This window comes from Sorex fumeus, unplaced genomic scaffold (genome assembly GCF_029834395.1).
Source record: "Sorex fumeus unplaced genomic scaffold, SorFum_2.1 ptg000086l, whole genome shotgun sequence".
Lineage (NCBI taxonomy): Eukaryota > Metazoa > Chordata > Mammalia > Eulipotyphla > Soricidae > Sorex > Sorex fumeus.
The window spans coordinates 12,100,357-12,117,054 of record NW_026606143.1 but is presented as its reverse complement, the minus strand read 5'-3'; the positions used below and the strand labels follow the sequence as shown (position 1 = coordinate 12,117,054).

General features: G+C 43.7%; 1 protein-coding gene across 1 annotated transcript; it reads left to right on the top strand.

Annotated features, from left to right (window-relative positions):
- Positions 1–14,893: 14,893 nt before the first annotated feature.
- On the top strand, positions 14,894–15,448 carry LOC130039248 (ferritin heavy chain-like). The gene has a single exon (XM_056131096.1). It carries the CDS (start codon positions 14,894–14,896, stop codon positions 15,446–15,448), a length of 555 nt encoding a protein of 184 aa, XP_055987071.1.
- The last annotated feature ends 1,250 nt before the right edge of the window (positions 15,449–16,698 follow it).

Here is a 16,698-nt window from a genome sequence, read left to right as displayed (position 1 = left end):
CTCAAATAACTCTATTCACCACAACTTTCATGATACTAATCTCACTCTACAAAATTGGGATAGTTGTATATTAAGGCATTTATATATCTGATCCCCCAATTGTAATCCTTTATTAGGACTAAAAGCATAAGCTTTGGCATCTCTTTATCTAGTATTTCATGAGTTCTCCATATTTCTGATAGCAGGAATACCTATCAACATGAATTACAATTACTGCAATCTCCAAATGCAACAGTTATGTGTACCTAGGTCAAGAAGTCAACATGACGAATGACCTGGCACCTGAGTTGCGTAGGAGGAAGAGAGTGGCTTGGAACGCCTTCAAGAGCGTTGAGGAAATAGCTAAGAGGACAAAGAACCTCTGGCTCTGGGCACATCTCTTCAATTCCACTGTTCTTCCTGCATTAACATACACCTCAGAGACCTCGGTCCTACGAAAACAGGATGAGAATGCTATTTGGGTCTCCCAAAGAGGAATCAAAAGAGCTATGCTTGGAGTATCATGCTTCACTCAAATGAGAGAAAGAATCTGGAGTTCCAACCTCCATCGATGGTCAAGAATCAGGGATGCTGTCTCATTTGCCAAGGCATCAAAAATCAGATGGGCTGGACACGTAATGAGATTTGGAGACAACCTCTGTACTAGAGCCATTACCGACTGGATTCCACAGGACATCAAAAGACCGCGTGGCCACCCACCTACAAGATAGTCAGACTTCTTCGTCAAGACCCTGAACGATCGGTTTGAGGCTCTTTGTGTTCCTAGAATCAACAGATGCCATTGGGCTACACTAGCATGTGACAGGGACAAATGGAGATGTTACTGGTGCCTCTTCGAGCAAATTGATGATCAACGGGAAGTCAAGTGATCAAGTGATGGATTACAATAAGTATACTGTTACATAATATTATAAAACAATATTATTTTCTTGTTATTTATAATCCCAATTCTTATTTAGAAAAACAGTGGTTTGGTTGTCTCAAAGTCTTGCTGATGTAAAAAATTTAACCAATTACTGGATATGACCTAAATCCTTAATATAGTTATAATTAATATATGATCCTGCACTGTACTGCACTGCACTGTCCTCCCATTGTTCATCAATTTGCTTGAGTGGGCTCAATAACTTTTCCATTGTGAGACTTGTTGTTACTGTGTTTGGCATATCGAATACGTCACAGGTAGCTTGCCAGGCTTTGCTGTGCGGGTGAGATACTCTCGGTAGCTTGCCGGGCTCTATGAGAGGGGCGGAGAAATCGAACTCAAGTTGGCCAGGTTGGCCGCATGCAAGGCAAATGCCCTACCCGCTGTGCTATCGCTCCAGCCCAGGAGTACTAGAAACATACTTTAAAAACTCAGCAAAAACACTCATTGGCAGGGGTCAGAAAGACTGCACAGTAAGTAGGGTGCTTGCCTCACATGCAGCCAACCTAGAATCCCATATGGTCCACCAAGCATTAACAGGAGTGATTCCTGAGTACAGAGCCAGAAATAATTCCTAAGTGTCAGCAGGTGTGAACCACCCAATAAAAACCCGACTCGTTGGCTACAAAAATTAAGAAAGACTGGTTTTCCACATAATTTTTTAGTTAGTTGCCAGAATATTGTTTCATCACGAATCACAAATCACGACCATCCTGTTGTTCGTCGATTGCCTTGAGCAGGCCCCAGTAACATCTCCTTTGTCCTAGCCCTGAGATTTTTTTAAAAGTGCCAGATTTAAAGCTCTTCCAGGTTTAGGAGAATGAGACCCATCATTGTTACTGGTATTTGGCATATTGGGTACACCACAGGGAGTTTGCCAGACTCTGCTGTATGGGCAGGTTACATTCGGTAGCCTGCCATTTTGTCCAAAGTAAGAATGAGATAATAAGGTGTCGCACGGCTGCATTTGCGGCCACGCACTTCTGGGATCTGGGTTTGTTTCATCATTTAGAAAATTTCTTCAGATTGGAGTCCTAGTTATTTGCTTCTGACATCTATTGGTTTAACATGTGATCCTTTGTACTGTAACTCTGTTTGCCAGGTTTTCATAAAGACTCAAGTATTTACTAAAACAGAGATCTCCCTGCTCTCCCTTTCCCCTCCGCTCACTTTCTGTCCCTTACGTCCCCCTTTCCTCCCTTTTGGGAGACACCACAAAAATATTCTCCACAGGTCTAAGCTAGACCTGAAGGATATTGGAGCAGAGGGATGGTGCCAATTATACAAACAACTGCATTGATTATTTATCATGAAAAGAACTTCTGTGATATGAAAAGAACAAATGTGGAACAAGATTTAAGTCAGATTCCTCTAATTTCTAAATTGCATATTGAGATTTGTAGTTGAGTACTAAAGAGCCTTAGTTATTTTCTGACTGGGGCAAAACAAGAGATCATGTGTGGATCATGAAAATAGCCTCCACACTAGAGTGTTCTGTCTGATGATTTTTTTGTCTACCAGAGACAGACAAATGGACTCGTCAATCAATACAAAAGTTTCATTCCAACTCATCTAACCTCAAACCATCTCTGAGGATGATCCCTTAAAATTCTTCTATGTCCTGACTGTCTTGATACACACCCTGGGAATGTCCTTGATTGTGGACCCAAATTATGAATTCAATTCTCAAAGAATCTCTTTTTCTGTTCATTTTACAGCCTATTTTCTTCGTTGATACCATCAAGGCTGCATATAAGGGACTAAATTCATTTACAGCCTAACCAGTGTTTTTCATTCACCAGTTTGCAAGTGTAAAAAGGTTTAAAATGGAGATGGAGATATAGTACAGGGGTTAAGGCACTTGCTGTTGGCTGACCCCCATTAGATTTCTGGCACTGCACATGGTTCCCTAAGCACTTCCAGGAGTAATCCATAAGCAGATAGCCCTAAGCAGTATGCCCTAAGCACAGCTGCAGAAGTTCCACAATCAAAATGACAGAAAACTATTGATCTAAATATTCACTACCTACCACAGTTTCATTGATTTCTAAAAGCTGTATGATTGTCCATATATAAAACTCATCTGATTACAGTGACTGTACTGCCATGACTGTGATCCCATGATTTATTCATTGCCTTCACAAGTTGCTTCCAGGAATGCATAAATATCATGCATAAAATTTTCTTTACCTGGGATATAAAAGCCCAGGATTTTTAAATGCTTTGAAAGAGCTCTCAGGGTAGCAACCTGTTCCTTTCCTAAATGTGCCTTTGATGAAAAACAGGGAAGTGAAGGTCTCACCAGGTAAGTGAGTGTTACATCTTATTTATTTTCTTTCTGAGCCAAATCAAGCAGCCAGTTCAATTAGAATATGATTTCAGCCCCACAAGAGGAGCAAAACTGTCAGTTAAAAACAAACATTAAGATACAAAATGAAGTAGCAAGTCGTGGCATTTATGTGTGAGGCTATAAGTAGATTTTATATACACCTGGCAAAATAAACACTGCAATCTTTCTCTAGGAATCACCCCTTCTGTCTGGCGTACATTTCTATAGGTGCTCCAAAATTTCTTCTGAAGAACTAAAAAAAGATAAAGTAGAAACTGATATGAAAAAAATCAGAAATATCATATAAATGTTTGCATTCAGTTATATAATTAAGAAACCCATAAATAGATACTTTGGTTCAAACATATTTCTTCATATAATATCTACAACAAGAAATTGCAGTCAATTCTAGTGTATATGATAAACACACTAATAAGATTAGTCAGAACCATGAATATTTTACAAGATTTAGAGTTAACATTTCCTACTATGACATTTTATGGGGATAAGATAAAGGGTATTTCTTTTCGCTTATTATAACAGAAAGGCTTATTAAAATGATTGCTCAAAGATCACTTTACATGCATAATTACAAGGTTCTCAATATCAATGCCCATCATCAATTATTATCATGTGCAGTGTAAAGCTGTTGAGGTTCTTGTTTTCGAAGAATTCTGTTTGCTGTCTTTTTCTATCAGGCATTCCACCGCAACTCCCAATATATCCTCCAAATTCGCTCTAATTCTGTATACCTACCAAAGAAAGATTGTATTCATGAAAAAATAGGTTATATAAATTTCAAATTCAGACAATAGCACTAAAGGATATGGCATCTAATGGTTCAAGCCTTTAATGTTTGTGGAAGAAAATATTTTAAAATGCTAAAATGGAGTAGCCAGAGAGGTAGCATAAGAGTTAAAGTGCTTTTCTTGCATAGTGATGGTCCTTGTTCAAATTCTTGGAACTGAGTGGCTCTTTGCAGAAATGCCTCTGGACTTTGCATTAGGCTACCTTCTCAGGGCCATTCCAGATGGAGCAGGTGCTGTCCCTCTGCCTGTTCCCGGAAATCCTGGAAACCACTATCTTCCAGAACCCATTGGAAAACCCTGGTACAGGCCAACAGTGACGGTACATGCCAGGCCTCATGGGATATGGAAGGAGCTGGCCCTTCTCCTCCCCTGCCCCAATGGGACCTTGAGATGACACCCAGGAATGGACCCGGCTACTTATTGAGCTCCTTAATGGCCATGATCCCAGAGATATGAATGAATCTTGGTAAAAATCTCTCCAGACCCTAATTATTAAAATTCTAGAATTCCAAGACCATACAGCTACTCTCATGGCCGCACGACATCATATGATACTCATAACCAGCAATACAAAACAAATTGTCTAACGTTGCCCTTTTGGCAGGTCTGAGTGGGGAAAATTCCAAATAATAATAGTTGGACTGGTGTCAAAAAATTGAATGTAATCAAAGTAGAGAGAGAGAGTAATGTGGAAATTATCTGCCACACAGACAGGGGTAGAGGTGGGATGGGGGTATACTGGTTTTTTTATGTAGGAGTACTGCTATTTATTCAGCCACTGATTAGCTGATTGAATTGTGCATGAACTCCACCTTACTTTTTTTTCCACTTTTTATAATAGCACAGCAGTAGGGCATTTGCCTTGCATGCAGCCAACATGGCCGACCCGAGTTCAATTCCTTTGCCCCTCTCGGAGAGCCCGGCAAGCTACCGAGAGTATCTCGCCCGCATGGTAGAGCCTGGCAAGCCACCCGTGATGTATTCGATATGCCAAACACAGTAACAACAAAGTCTCCAATGGAGACGTTACTGGGCCCGCTCGAGCAAATCGATGAACAATGGGAGGGCCTTTACCTTTACCTTTACCTTATTTATTGAACCACCATGAGAGCAGTTACAAAGCTTTCCGGTCTAAGTCTCAGTCATACAATGAAACACCCATACCTTCACCAGTGCCCATTCTCCACCACCAAAAACCCCAGTATACCCCCATCCCACACCCTCCCCCTACCTGTGGGGCAGATGATTTCCACATTACTCTCTCTCTCCTTTGAACACATTCAATATTTTGACACCAGACCCACCATTATTATTTGAGATTTTACTCCAACACTAGGATCTGCTGAAAAGGCAACAGTAGACAGTACAACAGTACAATAGTAGACAATTTGTGTTCTATTGCTGGTTATGAATAACATATGATGTCATGTGGCTGCAGTAGGGCCATGTGATTTTGAAATTCTGTAATTTTAACACTTAAATCTGGAGGGATTTCTGCCAAAAGCCACTGGGTTTCGAGATTGCTCCTGAGTCTCTGGGATCATGGCTGTTGACCAGCTTGATCAGGAGACAGAGAGGCCGTTCGTGGGCGATGACTTGGGGTCTCATTGGGGTGGGGAGGACAGGCCTGGCTCCACCCCCGTCCCATGAGGCCCAACAAGTTTCGTCACTGCAGGCCCAAGCCTGACTGTCCAATGGCCTCTGGAGGATGATGGCCACTGAGCTGCCAGGGTGAAGCAGGCAGAGGGACAGCACCCTTTTCCCCTTGGTGTGGCCCAGCGACAGTAACCTAATGTGTAGTCCAGACGCATTTCTGCCAAAAATTGGTGGGTTTCGAGATTTGTTTCTGAGTCTCTGGGATCAAGGCCATTAAGCAGCTTGATAAGGAGCCAGAGAGGCCATTCGTGGGTGATGACTTGGGGTCTCGTTGGGGTGGGGAGGACAGGACTGGCTCCACCCCCATTGCATGAAGCCCTGCGTGTCTCATCACTGGGGGCCCAAATCTGACTGTTGAGTGGCCTCTGAAGGATGGCGGCCACTGGGCTTCCAGGGGGAACAGGCCAAGGCACAAAATCTATTCCCACCTGGGTTGGCCCAGCACCGGAGACCTAATGCAGGGACGAGACGCATTTCTGCCAAAAGCTGTTGGGTTTCAAGATTTTTTTCTGAGTCTCTGGGACCATGGCCGTTAAGCAGTTCAATCAGGAACCAGAGAGGCCATGCCTCCAAGTATATAGCTGAGCCAGAGGTGGTTTGTGGGTGTGTTTCCCACATACCTAACTTTTGGCCGTTTACTTTCTTGGTAAACTTTGCCCCAAGTTTTTGGGGTCTGGCCAAAGGCACAGAAGCAATTTTGGGGTATCTGGAAGTCTGAAGGTGCCATCAGGCTGCTGATGCACTCGCCTCACAGGTATAGATAGACCTGCTGGCAGAACCATACTCCCTATATTGGGGTTTTTGGTGGTGGAAAATGTGCACTGATGAAGGGATGGGTGTTTGATCATTGTATGACTGAAATTCAAATATGAATGCTTTGTAACTGTTCTCACAGTGATTCAATAAATAAATTTTTAAAAATCAAAATTAAATAAACCGTAATGAATTATTAATAAATACAAGACATAAGGCAGGAAAAAAGAAACAAAAGAGTCAAGGGGAGAAGAGATAGATGAGAAGCAACAGCGGCAGAAGCAACAGCAACAGGAACAATCAAGAAGACCCAGGTACATTGGTGATGTTAAGGAATGATAGATCTAAATACCCAAACCACAGAGTAAATAACACTGAAATTAGGAGACCCGAACTTTAATAACCAAATTTAGAATATGGCAGGCTGGGGTTGGGGTGGGGAGTGGTGGTAGGAGAGGGAATATGGAAACCCGGGTGGAGGGAAGTTGATGTTGGTGGCTGGACTGGTGATGCAATATTGTATATTAATAACCTAACTATGAATAACTTTATAATTCATGGTGCTTTAATAAAATAAAATTTGAAAAAATCTGACCTCTCTTAATTACTCTTGGGAATTATATGAGATAACATTAAATATTTCTAAAGAGGTCCTTGGCATATAAATACACAAGTAGGAGTACTGTTTACATTTAAATTTTGTATCATAATCAAGCGAACGTCCGAGCTCACAAAACAGTGCAGAGAAGCGATCAAGGAAGACCTCAAAGACGGAAGAGCAGCAGAGCTGGTAGATGCAGCAGAAGTCTGGAAAAGCATTGGTAATGCCCGCCTGTCCTTCACCAACTACAAGACCAAGATGACTGCCCTCCCACGTCCTGATGGATCTATCACATCTTTCAGAAGGGAAATGAAGAAGATTATTCATGACTTCTATTCAAGATCTTTTTAATAGCCAAGTCCACTTGCCTACATACCAAATTCCACAGGATGGATATGTCGTTCCGAACGTTCTCCCTTCCGAAATCCAACACGCCATCTCATCGGTAAAGAAACAAAGAGCACCCGGCCCAGACAAGGTCAGACCTGAACACCTGAAGAACCTACCGTCAGTACTCATCATTACACTGGCTCGGCTCTTCACATGCTACCTATCTGAATGCAAGGTTCCATCCCAATGGAAAACCAGAAGGACTGTACTACTATACAAGAAGGGATACATCCACGACATTGGTAACTATCGTCCAATCTGCCTATTGTCTGTCATCTACAAGCTGTTCACTCGAGTCATCCTGAATAGGATTGGCAGAACACTAGATGAAGGACAACCATGTGAGTAAGCCGGGTTCCAAAAAGGATTCAGCACCATTGACCATATCCACAAGATAACCAAGCTCATTGAGGTTTCTCGGGAGTTCAAGATGCTGCTCTGTCTAACGTTCATTTATTTCAAGAATGCCTTTGATTCTGTTGAGACGGAAGCGGTCATCAAAGCCCTAGCCATTCAGGGCGTTAAAACTCAATACATCAGGATCCTCTGTGAACTGTATTACAGATTCACTACCAGGATCTCACCATTCTACAAAGAAGTGACCATTGATGTCAAGAGAGGGATTTAGCAGGGAGATACTATTTCACTGAAACTCTTCAGTGCCACTCTCGAGAACGTCATGCGACAACTGGAATGGGAAGGAATGGGAGTGAAGATAGATGGTCAGCAACTACACCACTTCTGCTTTGCTGATGACATCGTTCTAATAATACCAAACATCAGCCAAGCCACACAAATGCTGACCGACTTTGACTGTGAGTGTGAAAAGGTCGGACTACAGCTGAATCTCACAAAGACAATGTTTATGAGAAATGGTCTTGTTCCTGATGTTTCACTCACTCTCAACGGAACGACCATCTCCGAATGCAACAATTATGTGTACCTAAGTCTAGAAGTCAACATGATGAATGACCTGGCACCTGAGTTGTGCAGGAGGAAGAGAGCGGCTTGGAACGCCTTCAAGAGTGTCAAAAAAATAACTAAGAGGACGAAGTACCTCCAGCTCTGAGCACATCTCTTTGATTCCACTGTTCTTCCTGCATTATTATATGCCTCAGAGACCTGGATCCTACGAAAACAGGATGAGAATGCTATTCGGGTCTCTCAAAGAGGAATCGAAAGAGCTATGCTTGGAGTATCATGCCTTACTCAAACGAGAGAAAGAACCCGGAGTTCCGACCCCCGTCAACGCTGAATCTAGTCAAAGTAGATAGAGTGTTAACTAGAATTCATCTGCCTCACAGGCATTGGGAGGGTTGGGTGGGGGTGGGGGTTTATTGGGGTTCTTCGTGGTGAAAAATAAGTATTGGTAAAGGGAAATGTGTTTGATATTTGCATGACCGAGACCTAAACCTGAAAGCTTTGTAAATTTTCCCACAGTTATTCAATAAATAAATAAATTTAAAAAAAAGAATCAGGGAAGCTGTCTCATTTGCCAAGGCATCAAAAATCAGATGGGCTGGACACATAATGAGATTTAGAGACGACTACTGGACTGGAGCCATTACTGATTGGATTCCACGGGACATCAAAAGATCTCGTGGACGCCCACCTAAAAGATGGTCAAACTTCTTCTTCAAGACCCTGAATGATCGGTTTGAGGCTCTTCAAGTTCCTAGAATGAGCAGATGCCATTGGGCTATGCTAGCATGCAACAGGGATGAATGGAGATGTTACTGGCACCCGCTCGAACAAATGGATGAGTAATGGGATATCAAGTGATCAAGTGAGTATAATTAAGCCTCTGCTTGGAATTGAATGACAAAGTGCTCTCATATCTTGGTACAAAAACCACTCTCAGAGCAAATAGTTCTGGTTAGGTTTGCAATGCTTTTCTCCCTATCATATGTTTTTGCAGGCACTTCAGACCATTTAAATATCTGACAGAGATACTGTTCCATTTGACTCCCAAATGCTACCCAGGCCTAACCTTATTTTAATAATGTAAAAAGCATAAATGAAAGAGCTCCCAATACAGCACTCGAACCTGGGTTGTCCACGTGCAAGGCAAAAGCCCTACCCACTGTGCTATTGCTCCAGCCCCTAGGTCAAATGTTTGGGCCAGAGAGATAGCATAGCAGGTAGGGCATTTGTCTTGCACATGGCTGACCCAGGTTCTATTTCTTTGCCACTCTCGGAGAGCCCGGCAAGCTACCGAGAGTATTCCACCTGCATAGCAGAGCCTGGCAAGGGACGACAGGGACGAATGGAGTTGTTACTGGCCCCTGCTCGAGCAAATTAATGATCAATGGAATAACAAGTGACAAAAAGCATGAACATTTTACCTAGCACTCTAGCACTGTAGCACTGTCCTCCCAATTGTTCATTGATTTGCTAGAGCAGGCACCAGTAATGTCTCCATTGTGAGACTTGTTATTACTGTTTTTGGCATATCAAATACACCACAGGGAGCTTGCCAGGCTCTGCCATGCAGGCGGGATACTCTTGGTAGCTTGCCGGTCTCTTCAAGAGGGGCAGAGGAATAGAACCCAGGTTGGCCGCATGCAAGGCAAATGCCCTACCCGCTATGCTATCTCTCTGGCCCAAACATTTGACCTCAGGGCTGGAGCAATAGCACAGTGGGTAGGCCATTTGTCTTGCACGCGGCCAACCCAGGTTCGATTCCCAGCATCCCATATGGTCCCCTGAGCATTTCCAGGGGTGATTCCTGAGTTCAGAGCCAGGAGTAACCTCTGTGCATAGCCAGGTGTGACCCAAAATGCAAAAATAAAACCAAAAAACAAACAAAAAATTTGACCTAAAAAAACTAAAATAACCTTAATTTTATTTTTCTACATAAATAGTGCCACACTAAGATATATCTGGACTTATCCCTGCAGGTTCACTCCATCCAGCAATTCAATCTCACTTCCAAGCTCTCTTTCCATGCAGACTCCCCTATTCTAAAGCCCACCCTATACCGTTCTATTCACTGCATAGATATATAACTGAAATTTTGATTACAAAATATTTTTATACCATTTTTATGTTCAGGCAACCATATTCACCAGGATCCACTCGCATTTTATATTGTTTCTAAGGAGAAGGTCATTTCACATCACAATTTCAAAAGTTGCAAAGACTTTCTCCTCCAATCCCCAAATTCCAGAGCTGCTTGGGAAACAGACATGAGTGAAAAGGTCTCCTGGAAGCAGGCTTTAAATCTTAGGAGGAGAGAAATTTTTTAGTACACAAAACAAAGAGATTTGTTAAGAAGAAATAACATTATTATGAAAATAGTAAAACTCCTCAGGAGGGAAAGATCTGAATAGTTTTGAAAGGCAAAGGTACAACAGGAATGTCCCGCAGAGATATCAGGAAAACTGACCCCGCCCTCTGAGTCTATGGGAAAGGCAGTTCACATTCAGCCCTATTGTCACTGGCATACAGTGTTAAACTGTCAGAGGTACTCTTCTTGAGTCCCCATATTACTCAGAGTGGAAACATGATCTATAAGATCCTAGATAGACTGGACTTGCTGGGAAGGAAGTGTTTCTCCAGGAACTCACAGAGGTGGCCATCAGGCAGGTCAGTGGCCAGCTGGTGCACAACAAACACGTCCTCCTTAAAAATCACCTGCATCATCAGGGCATACTTCATGGTCAGTCACCAGGCCACTTTCTCAGTAGTCTCTGTGGGGCTTCTAGATTTCATGGCAGCACAGCTGAGCACCAAACAAGTTATGCAGCTGCATAAGCTTCTCTGCCTGGCTAGCCACCCCATGGGTCAGCTGTCAGAAGTAACAGAGAGAAGCACATCAGAGCTGCTTCTTCATTGCCCAAGTAGGAGCTCATGGACAGGCAAATGTAGGATTGTAGAACTCCAGGGTGATGATCATGTTGATGCAACCCCAAATTAAGTGCCAGGGTTCTGGGACACTGAGGATGGAAGCAGAAGAGCTGACACAGTGGTTGGCCTGAACGTGGTAGGAAAGCAATACAACCAAGATGCTGAAAGCCAGTAAAGAATACCCGCATCTGAGCCAACTAAGATGGCTCCACCTGCCCTCTGTGAAAGCACTGTGAGGAGTGAGGAGAGGGTCACCACTTCTATTATAACATGGGGAATTAGAATGGTGACTAGAATGTCAGGGGTCGGTGACAAAGAAGATTGAGGCCTGAAGTCAGAGGATGACATTATCAGAAGATGGCACAGCCTTCTCAGGATTCTGGGTTTCCTTGGAGCCTGCATGAGCAGAGAAACTCTGCTAAACAGTAGCTTGTCTACTTCAATATGTGTAATCCCAGGTTTTCCTTTAAATTCTGAGAATAAAAGTTTATATTTTTTGGTATATTTCTCTTCAGTTTCACAAAGGGCAGGGAGGGGATGGGATCTAAAATGCCCACCCAACAGTTGATAGGACTGTTAGTAAAATGGACATCAAAACTTTGTTATCATCTGGCAATACTCAAGTCAATCAAGATCAATGTCTTTAATTTTAAATACTAAAAAAAATTAAATATTCCTGTGGAATGAAAGAGACAAAAATTTTAATACTGAAAAAAATTGCAAGTTCTAAGAGGAAAAAAGAGTACAGGAGTTAGAAAGTATGCTTTTAATGTAGTTATCCTCTGAACGTCCCCTGTGCGAACACCAAGCACAGAGGACACAAAACAAATAGTACCACTGTGTATAATACAACCACACCACCAAAAGCAAGTCTGCCGGAAATGAATTAAGAGAAGAAAATTAACCAAAAAGTCTAAAATTGTATATAAGAAGTTTAGAGAAAATATTATATACAAATGTGAAATGACACGTAATTGATCAAGACAGAGTTCCTCGGCTTCACAGTGGCTTAGAAGGAATCCACAATGCTCAACAATCACCATCATCCTATGAAAATGTCAGGGCTTCCGAGTGGGTCACAGTGGGCGGCTTATGCAAATGACCCTGACACTAACTCCTGACACAACATAAAAATCCCATGCAACACTCCGGGCCCCCATAAAAGAGGCTGCCCACCCACTTCCTGATCCTCAAAAATCCTTCAAAGAAAGACAGGGGCACATCAAACCTGCCCCTCAAGACCTCAGTGACCCTGTCACCTGTTCTTCCCAACAGTGCCTATGCCTCTGCCATGCCGAATCTGCAACTGTCTGAGGTTCTTCAAAACTATGCTCGGCAGTGCAAGGCTGCCATCAATGGACAGATCAACATGGAGTTCTACACATTCTACGTGTTCCAGGTGATGGGCTACTTCTTCAGGCAGGAAGACATGATGCTGATGCACTTCTCCCGCTTCTTTCTGCATCTGTTGCTTGAGGCTAGGGATTGGGCAGAGAAGCTGATGGACCTACAGAACCTGCGTGGGGCCCGCCTCCGCCTGCACCCTATCCAGCAGCCAGCCTGGCTGGCCTGGAGGCTACTGAGCACGCCTTGATGCTGGAGAAAAACATCAATCAGGGGCTTCTCAATCTGCACCAGCTGGCCAGCAACCTGAATAATGGCCACCTCTGTGCGTTCCTAGAAAGCCATTTCCTGCTCCAGAAAGTCCAGGCCATCAAGTAACTGGCTAATCATCTCACCACACTGTGCAAGATGGGGTCACCAGAAGTCGCCATGTCTGAGTACCTTTTTGAATATTTGATTCTGCATGAAGGCGACACAAAAGACTAAGCCTGGACTGCCTTCTCAGCTACTCAAGGTGCGGTGGTTATTTCACAGGGTCACCCTGCTGGATATGCCGGATAGCTTTCAACTGCCCTAAGTTTGAGATGAGTTTTTTTTATTAATTATTTTTTTAAATAGTGAGACATCATGAGGTACAGTTGCAGACTTACACATTTTTGTGCTTGGGTTTCAATTATACAATGATCAAACACCCATCCCTCCACCAGTGCGCATTTCCCACCACCACGGATCCCAGTATCCCTCCTACCCCCCAGCCCCCATCCCACCCTGCCTCTGTGGCAGGGCATATCCCTCTCTCTCCTTTTGAGTGCTGTGGTCAGCAAAAGAGGCATTGAGTGGCAATCATGTTTGGTCGATAGTCTACTTTCAGCATGCGTCTCCCATCCTGGGCGGATCCTCCCGACACCCCTTATTTGGTGTTCCCTTCTCTTTCTGAGCTCCCTTTTCCCCTAACATGTGTGATTGTCCTCCAGGTCATTGAGTAAAATTCCTGGTACTAATCTCTGCCATTCTTGGGTGTTAGTTTCCTATTTTGTTACTTTATGTTCCCCAGTTGAATGCAATCTTTCTATGTCTATCCCTTTCTTTCTGAGTCATTTCACTTAACATGATACTTTCCGTGTAGTACCACTTCTATGTAAAACCCTACTAGGTGGGGTGGTAACACTGGGGGCTGGGAGGAAGGCAGGTGTGAGGGGGGTTTAGTCCGAGATGTTACAGACCACCAGCGTGTGGGGGTACGGACTCACCCTCCATTATAATTGTCAAGTGAAATATAGGATATGGAAGGGAAATTTAAAGAAACTGTACATGTTTATTCTCCAGAGGTAGGGTTTTATGACTTCCTCTTTAGTTTGAGATGAGTTTTGCCCATGAAATTTACTGTTTGTTCCAATAAAGTTATGGGGTTTGAGAGAAAGTATCATTATTTTATGTACTAAAATACGTAAGTTACTTCCCTTTACGTTTTAAATGGGTGTCCAAGAGTTCCCAACCATGTCAGAAGTCCTGACCTCTCTCAGAGAAGAAGTGGTCATTCCTAGTCCATGGGACTCAGCAAAATGCAAGGAAATGTTTCCCTTAGAAACAATATGGAGGTGGCGGGGAACCAAGTGACTGTGGTGACTGATGTGAAAAGCACAGCCCTACTGGCTCTGGGAAAGTAGGAAAGCGGAAAGCAGAGGGTGGGGTGGTAACACTGCGGGCTGGGAGGAAGGCAGGTGTGAGGGGGGTTTAGTCCGAGATGTTACAGACCACCAGCGTGTGGGGGTACGGACTCACCCTCCATTATAATTGTCAAGTGAAATATAGGATATGGAAGGGAAATTTAAAGAAACTGTACATGTTTATTCACCAGAGGTAAAGCCCAAACATGGTGAAAGTAAGCAAAAACTGGAGTACCTCATGGTGTTTCACTAATAAAAATTTAAAAAAAAACTGGAGTCAGGCGCTCAGCACAAAACTGCTTTGCTTGCCAGGGACTCTTTAGCAAGCCTCTCAAGTGCGGAAATGGCTCCGCCATTTTCTGGAGCTGTGGTGACTTCCGCATCGGATCCCCGCAGATCTGACCCTTGACCCTGTCCCCAGACATGCGCACACAGTCACGCCCCACCCCGTATATAAGAAGCTCGCACGCACTGAAGGCTCCTGGCGAACCCTTCTCCGTGCGAGGCACAGCCAGCCGTCCGTTCAGGGCCTCAGCTTCGCTGCTTTCCAGGAGTCCCCGGGCCACCGCCATGTCAGCTTTCCTGCCAGTGCCACTGTCCTCTGTGCACCAGAACCTCGCTGCTGACTGCGACGATGCCATCAACACGCAAATCCACCTGGAGCTCAGCACCTCGTACGTGTACCTGTCCATGAGCTACTACTTCGACAGGGGGGATGTGGGCCTGGGGCGCTTTTCCCGCTATTTCCGGGAGCTGTTTGGAGAGGTGTTCGAGCAGGCTGAGAAGCTGATGCAGCTGCAGAACCAGCAGGGCGCTCAGCTCTTCTTCCACGACATCCAGAAGCCCCACAAAGATGCCTGGGAGGGCTGCCTGAACGCTATGGACTTTGCCTTAATTCTGCACAAGATCATCAATGACGGCCTGTGCGATCTGTACCAGCTGGCCACCAATATGCGGGATAGCTACCTGTGCTACTACCTGGAGAACCAAGTCCTTCCTCAGCAAGACCAGTGTCTCAAGGAGCTGCAGGAACATGTCTCCACCCTGCATAACATGGCTGTTCCGGAGGAGTACCTCTTTGACCACAAGACTGGTCTTGATGGTGATGGAGACAAAAAGGACTGAGTCTACACTGCCTTCCCCATATAGTTGTGGTTCAGGGGACTTCCCCTGGTCACTTTACTTTGCCTGCCTGTTGCAGTATGGTTTTTGTCACTGTTTGGTTTAGTTATTTTCAAAGACTTTTTTTGTTGCAAGCGTTAATGTAATTTTTGTTTTAATAATTCCCCTGGATGTTAGATTCATCCACTCTCCTCTTAACATTTTTGAGGTGGTATCTGGAGAATACTGAATTCCACCCAGTCCCCTCCTGGATTAAGATTTTGAGGACAGGAGAAAAGTCTATGGAAACTGAAAGTGTAAGGTAAGTATCACCTTAGAAAAACTGTGGTCATGGAGGGTGCAGGTGGAGCTATGATAAAACAGGGAGAGTACTTGCATTGCATGCAGCTCGTGTTAAATAGGTCTAACAAGCCCTCCAGTCGTGATATGATATCAAGAAATTAGTAATAATAATCAGTCACAGTCCTCCCGTTGTTCATCGATTTTCTCTAGCGGGCCCATTAATGTCTCCATTGTGAGACTTGTTGCTGTGTTTGGCATATCGAATACATCACGGTAGCTTGCCAGGCTTTGCCGTGCAGGCGAGATACTCTCAGTAGCTTGCCCGGCTCTCTGAGAGGGGCGGAGGAATCGAACTCGGGTCGGCCATGTTGACTGTGTGCAAGGCAAACGCCCTACCCGCTGTACTATCACTCCAGCCCAGGAATAATAATAATAATAATAATAATAATAATAGTAAGGTAAGAATCACCTTAGAAGAACTGTGGTCATGGACGGTGGGGGTGAAGCTATAAAAAAACAGGTAGAGTAATTGCATTCATCTCACGTTAAATAGGTCTAACAAGCCCTCCATGGGTGATATGATATTAAGAAATCAGGAATAATCAGCCAGAACATTGTCAGCAGTAATCCCAACCTGAAATACACACACATACATCACAAAGAATCACAAACCCACACAAAGGTAGCAGGTGGGTTTCATTCTGGGTAAAAGGAAGCGTACTAAGTTAGGAGCTGATTAAATGAAAAAGGTCTGATCTGAAGGGGCAGAGAATGATTTTGATCCAGTGATGATAGCAGCCTCAAAAAGATTAGGCATTAAAGGCCTCCTGCAACACAACACACATGTGATTTATAGTTTGTGTGTAGTACAAAAATGTAAATATACATAAAATACTAATTTATACCTCAGAAGATAATTAAGAAAAGTACATGAAATCTGGGAAGTACACATGCCCTTCTCCACACAGAAT